The sequence below is a fragment of the Anopheles moucheti genome, chromosome 3 (genome assembly GCF_943734755.1).
Source record: "Anopheles moucheti chromosome 3, idAnoMoucSN_F20_07, whole genome shotgun sequence".
NCBI classification, from domain to species: domain Eukaryota; kingdom Metazoa; phylum Arthropoda; class Insecta; order Diptera; family Culicidae; genus Anopheles; species Anopheles moucheti.
Genome location: NC_069141.1, coordinates 72,350,299 through 72,372,985, shown reverse-complemented (window position 1 = coordinate 72,372,985; position 22,687 = coordinate 72,350,299). Strand labels below are relative to the sequence as shown.

The 22,687-nt window shown below is 44.5% G+C and overlaps 1 protein-coding gene across 3 annotated transcripts in view; it reads left to right on the top strand.

Annotated features, from left to right (window-relative positions):
• LOC128302285 (E3 ubiquitin-protein ligase CBL) overlaps nucleotides 1–22,687 on the top strand; it is a 72,855-nt gene that overhangs the window by 40,553 nt on the left and 9,615 nt on the right. For all 3 annotated transcript variants that reach the window (XM_053039075.1, XM_053039074.1, XM_053039076.1), the window contains exons 3-8: nucleotides 21,174–21,320; nucleotides 21,400–21,543; nucleotides 21,687–21,803; nucleotides 21,898–22,022; nucleotides 22,099–22,220; nucleotides 22,445–22,585. In XM_053039075.1, the coding sequence (XP_052895035.1) occupies nucleotides 21,174–21,320; nucleotides 21,400–21,543; nucleotides 21,687–21,803; nucleotides 21,898–22,022; nucleotides 22,099–22,220; nucleotides 22,445–22,585 (796 nt within the window). The remainder of the gene's footprint in view (nucleotides 1–21,173; nucleotides 21,321–21,399; nucleotides 21,544–21,686; nucleotides 21,804–21,897; nucleotides 22,023–22,098; nucleotides 22,221–22,444; nucleotides 22,586–22,687) is intronic.

Genomic DNA, 22,687 nt, shown 5'->3' with positions numbered 1-22,687 from the left:
AACGTCTGTTAAGGCGTTTTATTTGCTTCGTATGTGGAATGTGTGTTTCCCACCCATACACCAGATAACACTTGTACGTACACATCATAAATATGCTTCAACCAACTGTCTTTTACCCGAATACACACGCACACAGGACAATACCCCAATCCTACATGTGTTTCTTATCGCTTTCCATGGCAGAAGCGAATGTGAAAAATCTCCCGGGACAAACATACCACCAGAAGAAAGACACTTTTTTTTTCTGCAACAGCAGATGGTGAAATCTGTGCGAATTGCACCAATAAACCCGAACGTCTCTCTCCCCTGCAACGCTCTCGCACACCACCGTCACCGTCTGCACCATTGAATGAAAATGCTTTCCACGGGTTGTTGCTGTGGGTTTCGGTTTGTGTGCTGAATTGGTTGAAGTCCGCACACTTTAATGCTTTTTGCTGTACTTTCCATCCACAGTGCAGACATAATCCTGCCAGTGTGTTGTTGCCCGTACTTCATTGCATTGAATCGGGAATCGGATTTAAAATATCAGTTTCCATTGCCTCGCCGCACAGCACAGCAGTAGCTGTTGGACCGTTCAATCGAGCATGGATTCTAAAACCGCACCATCGTGACCGCGTGCTTCAATGGTGGAGGAAAATAGGAGTGAAAATTGTGTTCCATTGCATAATCGTCAGCTTAAAGATGACGTTCCGTTGGTTAGTTTCTTCTTTTCTCTATAACAATTTCTGATGTGTTTTAGCACTATCGTTTGACGTCCAGACGTCCTTTAGGTTGATTTATTCGCACTGCAATCGTTCACAAACGCATCAGCTTGATAGAGTTGCGATTTATGAACATATCACTGAGTTCCATTTCACTGTTCTGGTTTTTCTTTTTCTACGCTTTATTGCTATTTGCTGCCCTGGATCACCAATATGTGATGTACGAGTTCTTCATCATCGTTGATGGATCGTTGGATTGCAATCGATCAGATCTCTGTTCGAATGCGGAATTTCCCGAGAGCTTCGGATGCAATCGGGACGGACGATGGAAAGCATAACTCTTCGCTCCATTTTGAAGCGGATGATTGATGTTTCTGTGTCACCGTGTTATGACATTACAAACTACTACGAAGTTTTAAAAAAAATGCATCTTACATAAGAATGCTTTAAACGATTTTATCATCCATGTGCTGCAACTTTAACATTAATCACGGATAATTATTATTCATTATACTTTTAACAAATTAAAGTCGCTCTTCTCATCAGTAAACACGGTCTTGGAGCCATTCCTGCCAAACACGATCGACTTTCCAGTAACTTCAAAGACACCAAAATGTTTATTCTCGGTGTTTTGCAAACGAGATATGCCTCTAAGTAACTCGCCCCTTTATCAATTCTTTGGTTAAAATACAGCTTCGAATAAAGTACAGTTCCACCAACTTTCTGCCCAAGTCCACCAGAGCAATATATCACTTTTAGCAAGATAAACAACTATTTTGCTCCGCCAAGTGAGTTACGCTAAAGGAGCAACGCCATTCCGGGAGCTTCCCGCGTGCGCCTTGCTTCAGCTTTCGTTTGGAGCTCTAGCCGTGGCGAATGCTGCGCTGTTTGATAACGGAACAAGGGAGATGATGGTGAGAACTTGTTCTTTGCGACTTTCTCGTTTGGTTGCTGGTAAGGCGGAGTAGAAGCTATTGCCATGCTGCCTGAAACACTGGCTCATGTAACCGAGCGACTTCCGGTACTACGATGGGGTTAGCAACGATGCCCTATTGCTGGCTGTGACCGAATCCATGGTGTTTTTATAACGTAGAGACAGATGTAGCGATTGTTGGACAGCGATGTGACGATTTTTTGTTAAGGAAACTGGCCATTGCCAGTCAGTTTGTCATAAAATTAGTGCGATTGTGCGCCAAAATGGAATGATTAGAGATAGATTCTATTCGGGCATGTTTTTTACATTACGTGATCGAGAAGCATCCTCAGAAATTAGTCAAGCATGGCTTAATTTCTGTTCGCCTAGCTAAAGATTTTTTTTTGCGCTGGTAAAATTAATCACATTCAGCAATTTTTCAGCGTTATAATCGCCACCAGAGGCAATCGACAGTTGAGACGTTTTGGATTTTAAGTGTATGCCTAAGAAACTACTTACGCACGACATGAGGCTACAGAGTTAGAGGAAACTCCACTTCAATATTTTCTATAAACCGTGAGAAATCTAATCCTTTTCATTCTCCCTTAATTGCCTCCGTGTAATCAAATGTTCTGATTAATCTTTATGCCCCTGTTAACGTGGCTATTCAATTGCTGTGAAAGGCGTTTATGCCTCATTATGCTAAAGTAGGCAAACATTTAGGAAATTCATTCGGCAACCATTTGGCCCGTCCCTGTAAACTCATCCAATCACAGCTGCCACCAAGCAGAGGCTTCTGGCACGGTCAAAAGACGTTCGTGGCAGTACACGCGAAGTGCATTTAGCTTCGAACTAACGCGCAGCAGCGTCTTAAGAATCCGGCAAGTTCCGGTCATCGTACTTGAGGGAAATTACCACAAATGTGGCCTCCTTGTTGTGGGGCTGTGCGAGGTACCGGGAGTCTCGCGGGATTTGTGTCGTTAGTTAGCTGACGTGGACGTCTTTTGCTAACATTCTAAGAAATGCCGGGCTGTAATTGGAAACCGCACCGCATGTGCCGGAACCGCCCCAACCGACTAATCCTTCAAGGAAAATCGGTGCCACCACGGGGGAAAACGGACCACAACTAACTTCAGACATACTTCTGAAGGTACCGTACACCCGGTGACCTCCTCCTGTAGACGATGGCGCAAATGTGTGCCGGAGGTTAGTTGAGGGTCGTTTGGCAAACTCGGCTCGCAAGGAAGCAAGTCTTCCGGTAATGTGTTTTATGCTTTATTTCAAAATAGCCTCAATTGAGCCTTTCCCTTCACCTTTCCCCTATTTCTATCACGGTTTTGCTCAAACACGGTGGCACAATCCTTTCCCCTTCACATTACGTTAGCTCCATTCTACAAAACACAAGTTTTGCAAGTTGCTCCTTTTTATTCTCAGTCTAGCGGGAGTGGGATTTTGTTCGGTGGAGGGGTTTTTGCCGATTCCCCGTCGGGAACTCCATGATATCCTGCTCCCGTACATGATCGACACCGTCGGCTCCTGTTGGCTGGGACTTTGTGGCAAGTCTGCGGTCGACGTAATGTGCTGCAGTTTGTGTTCGTTCGTGCGACAACGCGACGACTCTCAAGTGCACGAGAAACAATTTCAATGCCCTTCGATAGTGAATGAGACTGTTAAGCGGAGGAAAACGAACAGGGTTTTGGTGAAAGATTGTCCGTGCTGTTTTACGATGGAAAAACACATTTTATTCAAGTTTGTGGAAATAAAGCAGCACATAATCACATTTTTTTTGTATTCGGAAGAGACAGCCAGGCCATACTGCTTCGTCTTAATGAAGGTGGAACACAAGAAAACTTCAAGGTCCTAACCGTAAAAGAGTTATTAAGCAAGTATAAGTTAAGGAATGTGATGTTTGTCATATTTGTCATTTTTAAGATGTAGTGAGTTCAAAACGCCTGAATGTATGCCGTGTTCTTTGAAGCGATCATTGAATTTTTTTTTCTATATAATGCATACAGCCAGAGTTAACTTAAGTGTTAGGAATGCTTAAAAACTACATATTTCTTCAAAATGTCAACGCTAACCCTCTGAAATCAAGCGCATTTTATATTTTTAATATAATTTAGCAATGATTTGCCTCCCTCATAGCTCAACAGATTAATTTATAAATAGCACATCTAGCATGGAGTTCCGAAACAAAGCAACAAAATCTCGATGTTCATGCTATCGGTTTCCTGTTTCCGTTGACATTAGCAAACATAGTGCGGGCTTCTCAGCTCCTCGCTCTTATCACGTTCCGACCCCTCCCTGCAAAACCCAGCACCGACACGACCCTCCCATCGGGTGCGCAATGCGTAGTGAAAGTAAACTGTCCTGTTTGTTCCATTTTTCCCCGCGGAGAAGAGCTGATACAGTCACCCTTAATCAACAGAAACCACTGGTCAGCGTGTCGCAAAGTAAACCGCAACTATAGACAGGGCCGAGTTTTTTTTTGTTTTGTTCAACCCCAAAATTGTGTGTCAGCCTGTGTGGTGGAGCAATGTAGGTAGGGGCTGTGCTTACATTAACATATGATATACCCGCCCGGTGATGGGAAAACGCACCACCCCGTCGGTCGTTTGATTCGGAAGGACGCCGTACCGTTCCGGGTGGAGGAGGAAACGGTGCCATACGGTGGGGCCACGGTAGATAGCGTGCACGACAACACACTACTGCTGCACTCGGTAGTCACATATGGCCGTGAGCACGGAACGTTATCTAGGTCCCGTTCGAAACTATTATTGCAACATACAGCCACACCACACACCCATCGTCGTCAACCCGGGTGGTGATAGCGCGGTGACAGTGTTTGCTTCTCACTGCATGCTGCTGCTGATGCTAACATGGAAACAGCAGCAACTTCAGCAACCCAAAAAAAAAAGAAAAGAAACATTACCACACAAAGCCCAGTTGAACGAACTTGGGGCGAGTTTTCCCAACGCACCAGAAACTCACACGCAATGCACTTGAGTGCGCGTGTAGGTGCAATGTGTGCCGAAGAGCCGATAGGGGGTGGAGCATGGGTGCATTTTCTCCACCCCGTGCTTTTACACTTCAAACCCCGCACCGTCCGGTACTGAAAGGGTCGCCGAATACAAACATTATCAGCTGGTGGCTACGTTCAACCGGGCCCGGCTGTATCGACAAACGTAACGCAAGGACTAACAGTTTTCGCTGGTCCGCCTAACCCTTACCGTAACACACGGGGTATGTTCTCTTTTCCCAGCGCTCTCCTGGGGTGCTCTCCATTTGCTGTGTGTGTCGGTGAATAAAGGGCATTCTTCCGACAAGCTGTACGTGTTATGATGAAATGTGATAAGAATTGTTGTTTTGTTTTTCCTACCAATTACATCCACTGTTGGTGGAAAATTACCTCCTATTTAGTGTGCTGGGAAAACAAGAGTTACACGCACAATAAATGCAGGAGCTCGTGTCTGTTTGAATGTGCCGCTGTCGTGTGTTCAAATAGTTTCGAGTGCAGTAATTGAGTCAGCAATGTCCGTTGCTAGTCGACAATGTCTAATCGATGAGCACCTTGATCATCTGGAGGCTCCTCTTGTGACTTCCTTATTGCTCTTGTATGTAAATACTTTCCTTCCTATAGACCTTGTTGAATATTATTCAACGGTCGAATCGAATGCGATAGCTGATTTCGACCTTTTGGCTGTAGAGGGAGCCACACCGATCGAGCTGAGCACGCCCGAACTAAGAGGATCAACGACCAGGAGCCAAATCGGAGCCAATCGATTTGGCAAATAAAGTGTGCTAAAATAAGTCCTGTTCGTGTGGTTTATTATATTTGTGCATTAGTGTTTTGAGTATTTGAAAGATCGCTGTTGCTTGTCGCAACAGACCTCATTTTATTTTATTGTCGGAAGACATTTTGAAGACTGGATCAATCACAATGTAGAAGTGTGCAGGGCACGGGATTCTATTGAAACACTGTTGAGTACGTGAAGTGTTTTGAAGAGTTCTGTTGCTGAAATAAAACGGAATTTAAAATATTTAACTAACATGAATGTTCCGTACCTAAAAATCTAACTAAAAGACTAAAAGATCTAATTAACAAAAGTTAACACCACTGCTCAAGACCTTAATTAAATTTTTAGCTAACAATTTTCTATGCATAGAGTAACAATATATATCATAGCGACTTACAATCAATAATCACCTGGCTGAGAGCTTTTTTTAGGGGTTTTATTAAACAACAAAAAGACATTGCAAAAGTATCAGGAAGCGTAGGAAGTTTTGCAATTACTTTTCGCCAATCTTCACAATACGAAACTTATCCGGGAAGGGTTTTGAGCGTTTTTATTGATCGCCCGAGGGTTAGCCTCCATTACTCCATTTTGTACAATTTTTTTTTTGTAAGCTTTTTAACACCCTGTGGGATGAACCTGTCCATCAAGCGAGCGGTAATAAATCAACGTACTGCAAAATTGCGAGGCATCTCTGTGTGTTTGTGTATCAAAAAAACGCGCAGAGTCTTCCTTTTTTTTCTTATCTGCCCTTGCAAGTAAGGGTTGAATTTGTATTATATTCGGTGCTAACTTTTCCAACTTTGCCGAGTTGAGTTTCCCACATATTTTACACAGTTTTTACTATTACTGCAACAGTTGAAGGGGCAGAATGAGGGGAAAATATCATACTTTTTTTAAGTCATGCTTGATGCTACTGGTACACGTGCTTGGACTTATGAAAAAAGTATAGCCAAGTTGGGAGTTGGAATTTTTTGTTTCGCGCTTACAAACTTTCGCATAATGTTTGCTAATGAGCTGAAAATCGATATTATTTCCTGCAGGGCGCGGTACACTAGCGCGATGCCGAAAGGAATAAATCTTCTGGTGTTTGCATGACCCCGTCACCAACCAAACTGGAAACTGACCCAAAGTGAAACTTTAGCCGATAATAATCCTTTCCACAATCTTGCTTTTCAACAGGAGGCGATAAGTTGCGAGTGAAAAATGTGACAAAATTCACACTGAAAGTTTATCTGGTAGCCAACCTCGTCATCCGGAACTTAGTAGCCGAGAGTTACTTAAGGGAAAAGGTTGAACAGCTTGAGAGTTCATTTTAATTTCTGAATATTTAAGTATTAAAAGAACTAATTCATCCCATCGCGCCATCAATCTGTCCATGTTTTATGATCAGCTGCTCCATTGCATTGCCTTGTGATTTCGTTTACGCGTTTGATAAACATAATCATAAAACGCTGGCGAGTTGTTTAGTTCGCTCTTTCTAGCCCGTACCGCCTTATCGGGCTTGCCTTATCGGTATGGGCGCGCACAAACAACTTATGTTTACGATCCGTCGTCCGGCTTAATGGGCGGCCGGTAAACTACACCTTTTAATTCGCGCTATTCCCCTCATCGTTATGAGCGCACATCTATCTTCCTTCCAGGCCCGTTTGTTCCGCTCCCGCGACGTACCGTAGGCCTTTAGCTTGGCTAATATTAGCAGCATAATTGATGGCGCGATAAACTTTCGCTTTCACCAGGTTTTTGTTTTGTTTTTGCTTCGGCCGGCTGTTGTGGGACAGGTGGATTGTCATTCCCATCGTTTGGAAAGATGGTCGTAGGCTTTTCGGGGAGGGTGTATGTTCTTCCCATTTATGTACATCCGTCCGTTGATCGAATTCGTCATCCATCCCATACGGTGGCCGGTTACGGTTTGTGTTTGATGTTCACCTTCGGAAGCAACGATCCACAGCAAAGCGAATCATCAGCGAGCTATCAGCGCCCGGGAACACCGGAAGACGTGAGACGGATTATTAAAGTTTCATTTGCCCATCGTGGTGTATTTATATGCACGATCAATGGTCCGTCATATTTTTCTTTCCCACTTTTTTTCCACACAGCCACCGACCCTGAATGTGATGTGATCGGGTTAGAAAAAAAAGGGAAAAGATACAGTCCAAGGACAAGCGCTCGGTGAGCAACATAACCTTCCCCAGCATCATCATCCGTCGACCGTCGACATAAACATAAACATCGAAAATCGAACGTTTACCTTTCGACAGAGTTTCGCTCTCCATCATCAATAAAGCTTATATTTTTATCATTCGATAGAAACGCGTTTCGGAGTCTGTCCAATTTTGTGTTTTTCCCCCATCCTGTGCTCCATTCGCACCTGGCTCACACGTTTCGGTTTACGCTGAATCGAAATACGACCGCACCGAATTCCAAATGCCTGGAAACCCGGAATTGGTTAAGCGTAATAGCGGTTCTGGGTCAAGAAGCATTTGTCGGAATTGATTGAAGAACAGCGTGGCTCGCAATGTAGTGGCAGGTCAATGCGTACACACCAACAAAAAAAACACATTGATCCATAATATTATGGAAATGATAATCTTTGCTGACCCAACCGCTGATCCTCTCTGGGACGCCTGGTTTTTTAAGGGCAAAAAACACAAGGACACCGACGACCAAACAATTATTTTGCGGTTCAAGTGCAAACATAACCCCATTCTTCAATTTCCTGTTTTTTGGACGGAATGGACCTCGTTTTTTTTTTGTGGATATTGTATGGGAAGTATTTCTTCATCGTCAAATAAAAGACTAAGAGCTAAGTAGATGGTGCTGATCTAAAGGAATGGTCTGCTGAGAACATGTTATTCCGGCACTTGATGTAAATGTATTTTTGTTTTGTTTTTAACTAAATTAAAACGTTCCAGATTCCAATCATGAAGGTTTATTTTTATTTCCCTTATTCCTTTTGCTGCAAGCTAAATTAATTATGTCAATCGTGCTGAAGGGTTCAGACGCTCATAATACGGCGCTGTCTGTCGTGTGAAAAGCAGGGAAAGAAAATCCCTCCCCGACCGACCAATGGATCATTTCGATTGTACCGTATTGAAATAAACAGAACAAACCCGAGAACCGGTTCCTGCCACTGCCATTAATGCTTTTATCAGCCAATTCGTGTTGGACATCTCGTCGAATACTGGTGGAAAGGTTCACAAAAATGGAAAATCAAACCCTTCAACTTGACGGGGGAAGGAAAAATAATAAAACAAAAACAAACTCCATGGCCCACATTTTAAAATGCTCGCGAAATCCTTTTTGCTGCTGTTGCTATGTTTTATGCTTTTCCCGGGTTCCCCCACCGGGTCCACCAAATGTCACGTGCAAAATCACAAAACCCAACGCTGATGATCCTACCCAAAACGGTGACAACTATAAAACAAGCCGTTCCTCCAAACAAACGAATAACTGATTTAATCAAGTCGCGATTGAGAGGAAACGGGACAAATAAAAGGAACTGGAATCTAGGTGAATATAGTACGGTGGGGAAGAAAAAAAACAATCCTCTCGTACACGCTGATGTCAGCACACTTTCGCACAGGAACACAGCATGGACCAGTGCGTTCAAGATGGGCGACAGATACGGATGGGTAGTAGCGGTGAGCCGTGACGGCGTGTCTTGCAAAGATTAAGACCATAAACGAAGGGAAGTTGCAAAGAAGTTGTGGAGGAAAAAAAATACGACATCTCTTACGTGAAATGTGAAATGAATAATTTTTTTTTCTTCTTAATACAACAGTGATGCAAAAAAGTAATGCCAACATCTCAAATCGGAAATGTTGTCTAGTGCAGGATTTTTTGCTTGTTACTACTGTCTTTTCCTTCGGGTTCACCCTGTACCGAGAAAGTGAAAGTGTGTGAAGAAACTGCACAGACAAAAAATAAATAAACTTCCTGTCTCCTCGACGCGATTCCCTGATTAAGAAGCCCCCGGAGACAACCGACGGCATCGTGCTTTTGCGTTAGAAGTCGTTGTTCAATTTGTTTGTTCCTTCGCCAACTCAGTTCGTCTCGTCTCATTCAATTCCGGAACTTGGAGACAAGACCACCCGGCATCACAATTGGCACCAAAATATTCTTCTTTTTTTGTCCATTTTCTGACTCACCTTGGACGCGGGTACCAGTTCGGTGCTGTCCGCTATCGCTTCCATCAGTATCATGCGCTTGATGCAGAATTGCTGAAAAACCAATCCTCTCGAGCAGTGTTTCCCGCGAGAGAGGGCCCGCTGTGCAATCAAGTCCACACAAAACAATGACAATAAATATAAATCTCGCTACGATCATTACCATATCGTTATTGAGGTGTTTCGTCCGAGAGGAGGGAGTGCGAGCATGGACGTGAATATGTCACACGATGTCATGTTTTATGCATCTGTAAGCTGTTCACTGGCGAGGCACACTGCTAAAGGGATTGATAGCTGGCTAATTAGCAGTTTAAGTTTTCTCAGCAGATGACTTTAAATTGTACAATTAAAGGTCGTTAATCGGAATGTCAGCTGGGAAGTTAAAATCCTCCAACCCGAGATGTAAACGTGATATGGTACATTACCTTTCCACAGAACGTACGCAATAAAATTTAATTCAATATTGCATCATTGTTTAGCGTAAACTTAGCCTTTTAGCACTTGCTGTCTGTGTGCCACCTAGCAAAGAAGGAAACAACTGTCCAGAAATCATACATCCAATTGCTGGAAGTTAGACATTCATTGTCATCCACTTCCTCGAACTCTAATGAATTGCTCCATTTGCTTGAGGCAAAAAATGGGTGTCTGCTTGCTAAGTGTGATGCTGCATCGTCCACGATCACCACCAGCACCAGCATCGAGTCGCCCAGTGCATCTAAACTTCTCCTTTCTTTTTCGCCCAGTCTGTGCTGTGCATTGTACAGTCACTACACTCTTCCTGCTACTTCCGGTGCACATCGCCCCACCCACCCCTCTGCCGGTTTTGGCCTAAATGAAGCGGAAGCCCACATGAGATGAGAGTGTTTCACGGCCAGGCCCTTTCCGCTCCTCCGCAGCTCAAAATGCCCCGGTGCATTTGCTGCACCCAGCGACGCGTTAGCAACCCAACCCCCTGTTTTGGTGGTGTGTATGTGTATTTCTAATGTGCACACAGACAGACACACGCAGTCGGGAAGTGTTCTTCCGGTCAGCGATTGGGTCCGGTTGATGCACTGACACTGACACTGGTTCGGTGCGCAGGGCTGGTGGTACTTGCGCCCGTAGCCCGTTGAAAGAAAGCATGTTACCACCCCCCCGTCTGTTGTCTCGCATCACACATCGAAAGGGAGAGTGGTGTTTGGTAAGCGATTTTTTTTGTTTCGCTGTTGTTTGAGGTTAGGTTAGGTAGCCAGTTGTGTGGACGGCGCTCGTGACAAATATGCGGAGTGGACCATTGGTATAAAACAAAGTTTGTTTGATCATTGAGTTGTACTGAGACTGGGATCAATGGTATCATTTTATCAAGTGGTTCTACTCTAAGGTTTAGTTTTTGGCATCAATAAAAAGTGGTTAATTGTGATATGATCCAACTTAACATTTTATAAATTTAATATTTTATTTTTTCGTTGATTACTTACAGCACTCTTAACTCTGTTGATAATGATTAAGAAGCGTTGAATATTTTTAGAAAGAATGAAAAAGGATTCTACTGATGCTAGAATGGTTTATTGGAATCTTACAAAATGAGATATCCTGTGGCCATTCTAATGACGAAAAATAATATCTGATATCGGTAAAAATCGTTCTATTAATTTCAGCTAACAATTTTTTTGTTCGTGCCTCAGAATTAGCTCAGGTAATAGTCAAAGATTGATAAGCTATTGCTTATCAAGATTATGTTGTACATTTGCTAGTTGAGCACATGAATTAGCAAGATATTGAACAAAAAGGTTTTATTTGGAGTTTGATTAGAGCGTATTAGCCGAATGGCCGATAAGCCAATATCTTCCGAAATCACATCACTCATCATATACCGATTTGGTCCAGTATCGTAATTTGTGTTCGATTGAACAATTATTGTTCCGCTTTTGTTACCGCTGACACAGCTCGTCGATCATGGTCCACCGCCTGCCGTACAGGGGGGTAATCGGTGCGTAAAATCGCCAACGCAATGCAGCAATTCGGTTCGACTGATTGGCGTTCAAATCAATTACTGTGGCGGCTCTCCCCCTATAATTAACTGCGGACGGACGCGAAATCATAATCCACCGTGACCATAATAGACGTATTACTTCACCATACGATACGGCCATCGATCATATCGGTCCCGATAAGTGTGCTTAATATAGCAACGGGATGGTATATTTCGACACGTGCTGTTTCGAAACAGGTCCGATCACACCCGGAACTTCTGTCATGATGATGTTGTACTACGCACAATAAAAAAAGAAAAAACAAAGGAAGGAAACAATCAGCGCCCTATCGAACTTCAAAGCGTACAGTTGTTTGGAAGTTCAAAAGCAAATATTTTTGAAGAACGGATGTTGTTTCTGCGCACCAGAACCACACTCAGACAGAGAGATACTACCCCCAAAATGCTGCTCGACAATGTCAAGTGGCCACTTGTCTATGCTCACACTTGCCCAAGTTTGGCCGGTAGTCGCGAGCGTAGAATTGGAGATTCCGTGTGACTTGACACAATAACCGGAAATGGCGTAAATGGGGGGGATCGTGAGGGTTCGAATCGTACTGGTAGTGGTGACCGAACTGGTGGAGCAGTGGAAATTCCACGAGCGATTGGACGACACTAACACACACGGTCGGGGATTCTATACGCAAACGGAGAGCGCGACAGATGACCTTCCGTATTTAACTCTGTGAATTTGATGTGACCCGTTTAGAAGATCCGCTTCATGCTACATCGTCTTTGCAATATTCAAACCGGTATGGATTCGTTGAACCGTTGGGCTTTTGGATTCGCTAATATCCTCGGCGAACCTTGAAGATTACCGGATTCACTTGGGCAACGGTCTCAAAACTGGAACTCGCGCGCGTTTGCGGACACATTAGTTAGAACTCGTCGTCGAGTTATCGGATCTATTCTCTCCAATATCCCATCGTAACCACTCCACAAAACCCCAGTGCATACAACTTGTCATTGCATGAACGAAACTACTTCAAAGCAATTCATCCGGCACTCGAGACATGAAATTTGATACATATTTTTGGAACCTTTTTGCTACGGCTCTACGAATAACCCTTTAACGGGTCGAGCATATTCTTTTTTTTTTTTTGGTCACCCGGGTCAGAATACCCGTGTATGTCTCCAAACTCCAAGCTCTTCTTCGTTCCTTTTTTTCCCATAAAAGAGTAGACATGAATGAATCACCACGAGGGATGTACCCTTCTGGCGCAGAAGAACCACTTCAAGGCCTAAACCCGGAAAATGCGGGCCCGGAACCATTGATGGCTCGGCTAAAATTATGCGAATATGTTTACCCTGGTCTCGTGATGTGGATCCAACAAATGGTTTTGCTGAGGTTTGGCAAAAAAAAAACCTTTGTCGTCTTCCTCGTTGCACCGTTGGTGGTGCGTATGTTTGTACAGGGTATGCCAATATGAAGTGTTCGTCCCCGATCGACTGGGGCAAGCCCACCATTAATCATATCATCGCTTTCCTTTAACCGGCAGCACACTTCAAATGCATCCGAGCACTCGCGCAAACATCGGTTGACATCCATCGGTGGTCCATCGCACTTGAACAGCATTCAACGACCTAACGAGTCAGCAGACACATACAGCGCGACTCACGCGCCAGTGCCAGTGTCGAAGAACTTAGCGCGCGCTTGTGTTTGTGCTGTGGCTATCAAAACGAGAAAAGGGTTTCTGTTTGATTTTGTTGTCCTTTCCACCCATGGCTGGGCGATGATGTGGAATATTTGATGGGAATTACTTTGCTTTGTTTCCCCCCCCCCCCCCCCCCCACCCAGTTATCCTGCCCTGTTGGAGTTTCGTTTCCTTTGTTCAATCCATCCCGAAATGCTGTTAGGTGGGCAAAGGGAAAAACGTTGTGACTGTTTGTGGTTCGGTTTCGATTTTTTTTTGTCGCCATCGAATCACTTCTTAACGATGCTGCGCTGTATGATGTGTCCTCGCAGGATATGGCCATGGTGATGGATCACTGCAGTTATAGCTTTCCCTCCTGTGTGCCATCATCAAACCACGCAGATTGATATCTGGTTCCGGTTCCCCCCGGTTGCGAAGGCGAAGGATACGCTGACGCATCCAGTTCTGCGGAGATTAATTTCTACTGCTGGTTTATTTGCGCCATTTCTTTTTTTTCCTCTTGCATGACCTTGTCTGTAATTTTACACTGGTCTTTTGAGGCATCAGTGTTACACGAGTGGAGTTGGAGGTTTTTTTTAGACTGAAATCTTCATCTTTATAAAAAAATAGCTTCCGCTCTGTAGGGGATGAGACCAAGATTTTTTACGATTATGATAGACTATAAACTTTATCATTGCCCCTTGCGGCGACTCTTGAAGACAGATTGAAGTTATGAGCGATTGTTTCGTTCTAGACGGCCTGACGTTCATCTCGCTTTACTGTGGGCATTTATTATAACTCGAATCGGACAAGCAACAAGTAATACAGTATCAATCAAACTTCAACACTCAAGCGCAACACATGGCCAATATGGCACTGATTCGACCAATATTTTATCATTCTATCGATATTTTGTTCGGGAATCCTTTGGCAATTATGAATTTACTCATCTTGCAACGTAATTCGGCCTCGAAAAGAGTAACATAGTTTGTTGATGATACAAAAACTGGCTACAAAGCTTTAGAAATTGTTTTACTTTATAAAAGAAGAATTTATAAATATCCGTGGAATTAGACAAATTAAATGGAAGATTGGATGTATTTCCTTCCATTGACTGTAGACGCTAGAGTTTTCCAGAGCACTAAAACACAAGCAAGATGTTGTATGCATATTTCAGTACAATCAGGTGTTGACGAACTTGTACTTAAATTTTTTCAAGAAAAATACGTTTCTTGGTTAACAATTTTTTTCAAAAAAGTAACAAATATTACAATTAAACACTTAAATTCGATTGTAACTTCTTTCACATTGCCCCATTGACATCAGATCACTGACAGATTGTAAATTTCAAAGTACCAATTAAAGCTCTCAACACTTTACAATGCTCCGTACTCTCACTCCTGTTGAACACACACTGTATTGTACGGTAACCTACCCCAACTGGCTGACACCGCACGGATAAGAGTGTGCTGGTTTAGGCAACCACAATATGAGGTTTGCTTTTGAGCAAGAGTGGTGTTTGCTTGTGTGTTTCCAATCCACTAGAACTTCATCCTTTCTCTAGCCCCCCCTTCTACCAAATGACACGTGCTTGGTAGTGGTCCGAAACTAAACTTCCCCATACAACCCCCGGAGGGTTTCATTTGGCAGGGCTGTGCTTTTACCATGCCGGCGTTGGCGGTAAGCGAAGACTTAGCAAACCGCCCTGCCCTGAACTTGTATCAGCCGCGTACAGGTGCATGCCCAGAATCGCCTACACACCTGCCTGTGCCGGGTGGTTCTCCTGCATACGTTCTGGGGAACTTTTCATCCCAACCTTGAAGCTGTGTGCTGCCATATAGTTTGGCGTTTGTTGCATGGGATTTTTGTTGCGGGCGTCATTTCCAGGACGTCTAGCATTTCGCGGAAAACCTGTCCGGATGTCTTGCTGTGTGCGTAATGGAATGAACGCATATTCAACTGTTCAATAAACAGCACACGTGTGTGCGCCAGTATTATGTGCTGTTAGGATTTCTGCTTTTCGGAAACGAAGCAGTGTATCTCCATCCCTGACGAACTGGCGCGGAAGTTTCAATTGTTTGTACAGAATGTTCCCCTCAAGTCCCCCCCCCCCTGCCTATACGACAGGCAGCGAAAATCGTTTTCCAGCATCGACCACAGGGGTGATCGGCTTTGGGTGTGCGACTGTGACGCTGATCCGCTCCTGGGTGATGGAGACGTCCGGATGCAGCTTACAGCAATTCGCTGTACAAAGTGAGTGTGTAATGCCTTTGCCAACTTTGCCCACCGGAGCTACAAAATGACCCAAGTGCAACGTTGTCACTTTGTTGCACCAATACGCGACGGTATCTTGCCGTCAGGCGTGGTGGCATCTCGAAGAATCAACGAATTCTCGTACAAAGTTAAATTGCCATGCTTGTCAGTTCTTCTTAGAGGCGTGTGGTTGACGCGTCCCGAGCGTGGAGGATGGCTTGGTTAAGTTGTTACGCCCGGCGGTACTCGTCAGTGCTGTAAACACAACACAACTTTTACACCCATCCGGTGCGTTCTTTTGCTGCGTGTCGTTAAATCGAACGCTCTTCGTCTTAAGATGCACTTCACACAGGCGAGCGCGCGCGCACGTCAACACCACAGCTGCTGTGCGACGGGCAAAAGTGGTTCCTCCGTCGTCTGATATCGCCTTTATTCGGTGCCATAAATCTGGCTCTTACGTCCTTCTGCTACAGAGTTGTGTTCAGAGCGAAGCGCATGCATCTTGAAAAAAAAACATATTCTGCGAACAGTTCGAAGACTCGTCGTAACTTCCCCAAGAAGCCAACTCGACACCACAGGCCTGATGCGAGTGAAAGGACTTACAACAACAAAAAAAACCACCAGGACGTCTTCCGGAAGGGAATAAAATGACAAATCAGTAGCTTTTTTCCCTTTGCTGTTGTTCCCATTTTTTCCCATTTTTACTTAGTTTGTTAACAAACTTAAAACATCTTCACCCCTTTCCGTGGTCGCTTCACGGAAGTAATGTGCATTTAATGTGCAGCTACTTCTCGTGCCCTTGGTTTGGGATTTGGTTGCACCAGAAGCTGTTGGAAAAGTGCATCAAGCTGTCACCAGCTGACGCGTCGAACGTCGTCATACACTTTGTTATCCACTTGCCAACACCGTCGTCGGTCGTGTGTTGCCGGGCGTGTACGATAAGCGTGTCCAGCTTTGCTTCAGCAACGTACTTAAATGGTGTGCCGGGTGCATAAAGTAAACGGTTTCGTAATGATATTTTATTATGTGTGATACGTTATTCTATTTACGAGTACGTAGCCGAGGTTGCATGTGAGTAACGCCATTGTATAAGGAAGTTTTACGTTATTTTATTCATTTTTCTCAATCAAAGAAGAATAATCCATCCCGAAGGTCACAGTTTATGTTGTCCGTTATGGAATTATCTCGTTCTCATCGCCTCCAACATCAAACCCTTTTCTTTCGCTCACAATACCCAAAGTTGCTATCCAAAAGTGAAGACATAATTTCATCCAGATAAGAATCGAACGCAACCGAGTTCTAGATGTTGGAAAATTTTTGGACGAGACTACGGAGAGATACGTACAGTGCGGTAAATTAACAACTCACATGGTTATAGGACCCACCCCGCCGAGAGTAGGGTGCCGTGTCGGTTCCTTGTGTGGCCTTCTTCGTTTTTCCTTTCATTTCGCATCCACCTTCGTTAAGGGCCGAAAATCATTCCAGTCCTCTCACAGAGGGTGCAGTGTTGCTTGTTGTTGAATGCGTTTGATCATTATCTTCTGGTCAGATTTCATTAATTTAATATATCAAACCTCTGAATATTGGGGGAAAGGATGGTCCTCTTCCTTCTCCATCCTTTAGACCTCTTTTTTCCATTCTATCGGGTTCCTTGGTATGATTGACCTTCTGAGCTAGCTAGACCAACTCTCCTACTCTCTCGCTTTTTTTGTCTTCGTGTACGTTTTTTTCTATTCCATCTATTACTACATATCCATTAAAATCTAGCCACAGTGTTGTTACATTCCGGGATTTGTTTGTGCATCCAATGGGCGCTTGTGACTCCACAAGAACACATCCGCGTGTGACGAAGCTCAACCTACATTAATTGATTTATGCACTTCATTCAATGCATCTGTGTTGGAGAGCACAGATGGGGGTGTAATTTAATGAAAGTAAACCTGTTTTTTTTTCGTGTCCGCTATCACTCCCCACTTACAACCCCCTTTCACACCGACAACCATCGCAATGCAAAGGCTTAGGCAGTCGTCCTTTCGTCGGAATCCCGATGCGGCAAACGTACGGTGACGGTCGCCCTTAGCACTAGCGATGGTATTATATGCTTTACCTCGTGGATGCCTGTTAAAACCTGAAGGATGTGTCACAAACGTGCCGAGTGGGTGCCAGAGTGTGTTAAAATAAAAAGCAAAATCTCTCCGCACGCAGTGAGAAAGTCAGGAAACACCAACAACGACTAGGATGGAGGGGTTGTTTTTCCCTTTCCTTCATCATTTTTTTTTTACTACCATTCCACGTGTGGCGGAAAATCCTTTTTTTTTGCGCCTAACGCAGAGTGAAAAACGTTGCCCGAAGCACGTAGGAGCAAAAAACAAAAAATAAATGGCACGGCAAAGGCACATCCATTAAAAGCTGGCAAGTAAATTAAAAGTGATTGCTTTTTGCCTGCCACCCCCTTTCGTATGGAGTCAACGCCCTCTCCCCCCCGAACCCGTTTACGCACCCCTCCGGACCTCCAACTCCACAAGCACCACAGGGTGGGAAAAGGGCAGTGGAGTGGAGCAAAGGTAAAAGTGTGGAAAAATTTAGAAAAGAAGTAAATCTTACTGTCGTGCTGGCGCGCAGCAGTACCACCGACTGTAAGGACCTCGTCCCATTTTGCCACTTGTTTGGCCACCGGTATTACATGCTGCTGCTGCTGCTGTTGCTTTGAGTTTTTCTGTTGCTCCTTTTATGACGAAAGTTTACCTTTTTGCCAATTGCTCCAATAGCCGAGTACACGGCACGACAACGGTGGAAGATACCATTTTTTTTTGTTTGCTCTGTGAAAATGTGGTGAAGGATTTGTAGGCTCTTTTCTCAAAACACAAACCAACAATGCTAAAGCATCTCGAGCAGATAGCATTCCGGGAATCGCTTTCCGTTCCTTGTTTTTGTTTGTCAGGGAAAATGCTTTTTTGCCCATGTTGCCTCACCACGATGATGGCACCTACGATTCGTCACAGGAAAATCGAAAAGCGGCCCTGATTTGCCCACGCTGGACAACGGTGCGCTGCAAGAAAAAAAAACAGAAGGAAGGAAGGAAGGCAGATGTATCTTGTGGCCGTGGGTTTTTGCACTCCCTGTGGGGGTGTTCGCTTTGATTTTCCTTTCTTCCTGCAACGCCCCGTTTGTGACCCTGAGCAGTAAATGGGAACACAGGATGTGGGCGCAAAATTGCAAACAAATGATGGAATCGTAACAACACACCTGTGTGTCGACCGAGCCCTGCTACAGTCGAGGATTGAAGTTGCTTCGTTTGTGTGGGGTTTGTGCCCGATCATTTGTTAGGGGTTGGTTAGCGAAAAGGATACGACACTTCTTTACAATCGCGTTTGTTCTAATTTATAGAAATTAAAACATAATTTTACACTAATAAAGTAGGTTTAAAATAACGACACTCTTTCTTAAAATCGATTCTGTCACGATGAGGTACACATTTCGAATCTGTCTGTCTATTACTTTCGTTTAGAAATGTTGTCCACCACATAAACGATAGCGTAGTGATGGCTAGAACTCTTAGTTCACGAGAGTCATGTTAATCCAACTACGTGAAGTTCTAGGGTCGACTCGAGATCAACTTTTGTTACAGTTTTGTATCATGAAGTCGAGCATTTGGAACGTAATTGGATAATATTTGAGCATTCCTGCTTAGTCAATGCATTTTGGAGGAGCCCAGAGTTCCTAGAACTTTTGTAGATCGCAAAAGCAGCCTGATGTACTTGAAGTACCCTGGAGTGGCGTAATGATGGTGAAGAGTTCTTAGTTCACCAGAGTCAAGTTAATCCAACTCCGGGCAACTCCAGAGTCGACTCCAATCCGGCTCCGACTTTGAATTCCTAACTGTATGATGGAATCGTTCATTCGTGAAGCAATCAGATAATATATGAGTAATCCTGTAATCTGGAGGAGGAATGCTGAGTTAAACTCTGGAGCTTTTCGGAGCAAACAGAGTTCTCCGGAGCATTTCGGAGTGCTCTGGCCCAGCACTCCGAAGTAATAGAAGTACTCCTGAATATTCTCAGCAATCCGAAGCAGTACGGAGTAATTGAAGTAGTCTCGAGCATTTCGAATTGCGATTGCATTCAATGTTGGAATTTCTTTGGCATTCTGCACTCACACACACCCACATTATCCTTGAATACTTTCGATGCAAAAGTCATCATTAAAATGCAGGAAAAAGGCTCGTTCCGTCGGGATGTGTCGATGGTTCCCTTATCCAGTTAAAACGGTCTATGTCTAGCAATGTTCAATGCATAGCACGGTGTTCCGTTTTACTCCCTGTGTGGCAAACCAATGCATATCTCTTCATTCGCGTGCATCGAACGTACTGAACGCAAAGAATGGAATGGCACTGAGCCGCCACGTGAAGACAACGGGGAACTTCCTACCATATAATGTTTCAGACGCAGTTTGAGTAATTCGACATCGACGATGTGCCACCACTGTTCAGCTTGCGTGAGATGGCGCAACAATTCGTTCCTACCATCAACAACACAACCGGCCGACCATATGTTCTGTGTGTGTGTGTTGGTGTGCATGAAGGGATGAGTTTTTAATGATGAGAATTTCCTGCACCCCGCAAGTTTCCTTTTTATCAAAACCATTCCGAACTGCAGACGGTGGAAAAGCATCATTAAACCTTAAGTGTTAGTGTAAAGGCACGATGGGGTAGTACGGACAGGGGCAACGAAACTAGAAAAGGTGGCCGCGTTAGAGGAATGCAGGAAGGTGCTGCTTCTTCAAGGTGAAATAAAATGAATCTTAAGACGACGCCGGTGGATGTCTCTCGCGGGGCCCGCTCAAGCAGCATCCTCACTGTCCTGCCTCGGCGCTAATGAAGTGGAATGAAATGGAAGCAAATGGTTCAAATTCAGTCCCGCTTCTCGCAATCCCGTCCCAGTCCGTCGGCCCCGGCACACGGTAGCACTGGCTAGAAATAAAATCGTACAGCAGCGTAATGAGGAATTGATTCGTTTGTGTGTTACTTTCCCATTCGGTGCTGGGCAGGATATTTTCTTCGCTTTTTCGTTGTTTCGGTTTCTTCCACGGTCCGCCTTTGGGCACGAGTGATTTGTAATTATTCATGACGCACTGTCTAATTACTTTACGGGTTCCTCCCACTCGGTGGCTCGCGAACTACGGGTCCGGGCTACGAATTAATCATCAGTTCAAGAGGCTTCTACATTAAGCGGAGCCGTTGATTCCGGGCCGAACATCGCCAGACGCGGCACACGGGTAAATGTTTGCGATGCTGCTACCGTTCGCTCGTTGCGACATGAAAGGCATTTTAATAGCAGCGAAAACGATAAGAAGTGCACTTGAAACCTTCATTATCATAAAGCAAAATCATTTTAAACGTAATTTAAGTCGAGCAAAGTGTTATCAATCAAACGAAACCGGAAGAGTAACTCAACGCACGGAAAAGCACGCTCTAAAGCAGGCCAAGCTGGAAAAAAGGCTAACTGGCAAAAAAGAGTTGTAAAAGAGATAAGATAAAAGAGTTGGTAATAGAGTTAAGCTTTTGTTTTATAATAATGGCTAATGAACTATTAATAGCTTCCAATATATCAAGCTTTTTATATGCAACTATTTCTATTTCGTACATTGTTAAACAACTGCTAACATTCATCTTTTTCCGATTGTTTTTCTTCCTTCTCAGCACGCTCGTACCGTGGAAGCTGTTCCGGTTCGAGCTATCCTTAGTGCATCCGATCTCCTCCGGGCTGGAAGCGATGGCGCTTAAAACCACCATAGACTTAACGTGCAATGATTATATATCAAATTTTGAATTTGATGTGTTTACAAGGTAAAGTCACGGCCGTAAATCGAGCCAAAGGAAGCAAAAATAAAACAGATAATAACCTTCTTCCCCTTGCTTGTTTCAGGCTGTTTCAACCCTGGAATACGTTGCTGAGAAATTGGCAAATCCTTGCTGTGACCCATCCGGGCTACGTAGCTTTCCTAACCTACGACGAAGTCAAAGCACGCTTACAAAAGTATATCACTAAGGCTGGTAGTTATGTTTTCAGGTGAGAACCGCCCCGTAAAGAGATGCAATAAGCTTGTTAGTAGGTGGCTGCTCCGGAATGGAGATTACTTTGCCCGGTGTAATAAGCGAAGGCGAATGGAAGATTATTAATGTTTTAATTCTACGTTTTTCGATCAACACCAGATTATCCTGCACACGGTTAGGGCAGTGGGCGATAGGGTACGTGACGCAAGAGGGTGAAATACTGCAGACGATTCCGCAGAATAAGTCATTATGTCAAGCTTTACTAGATGGCCATAGGTAAGTGCATGGTGAGCTATGGACCAGCATTTTGTTACTTTTATTTTTAAAACGTTTCCTTGTTTGCTTTTTCCATGCTCTTCGGACACCGCAGGGAAGGATTCTATCTGTACCCCGATGGCAAACCGAACAATCCAGACCTTTCGTTCGCCGTGCAGAGTCCGCTCGAAGACCATATCACCGTGACGCAGGAACAGTATGAACTGTACTGTGAAATGGGTACGTTTGCTGCTTGCACTCTCATGCTGATTGAACCGTTTGACCTTTCTAATATGACCGTACCATTGCTCTACAGGAAGCACCTTCCAACTGTGCAAAATCTGTGCGGAAAATGATAAGGACATTCGCATCGAACCGTGTGGCCATCTGCTTTGCACACCCTGCTTAACGGCCTGGCAGGTGGACTCGGAGGGACAGGTACGTACCTGGGGCTTCGGATGACCTTCATCGGTACCGGGGAACGGCCAGTGAAGCGTCACGCTGTGTGATGATGGCACCAGTCACTATTAAAGCCGCCACCTGGTGATCTGGTCATATCCATCCAAGCACCACATCCAGCAAGCAAACAAATGCCCCCTTCGGGGGAGAGTTGTGCAGCGTCCCAAACTAATGTCACCCTTCTCGCTTCGTTACCGTTTCAGGGTTGTCCGTTCTGTCGGGCGGAAATCAAGGGCACGGAACAGATCGTGGTCGACGCGTTCGATCCAAAGCGACAGCACACTCGCAATTCGGCGAATGGACGCCAGCAGCTACAGAACGACGATCACGATGACGATACGGAGGTACTGTGAGCCACCCCACCCAACCACTCCCAACCACTCTCTGCTACCGTTTCTGTGTGTTGTTGTGTGTGTTGTGTATGTGTGTTATATATCCCTATGCGC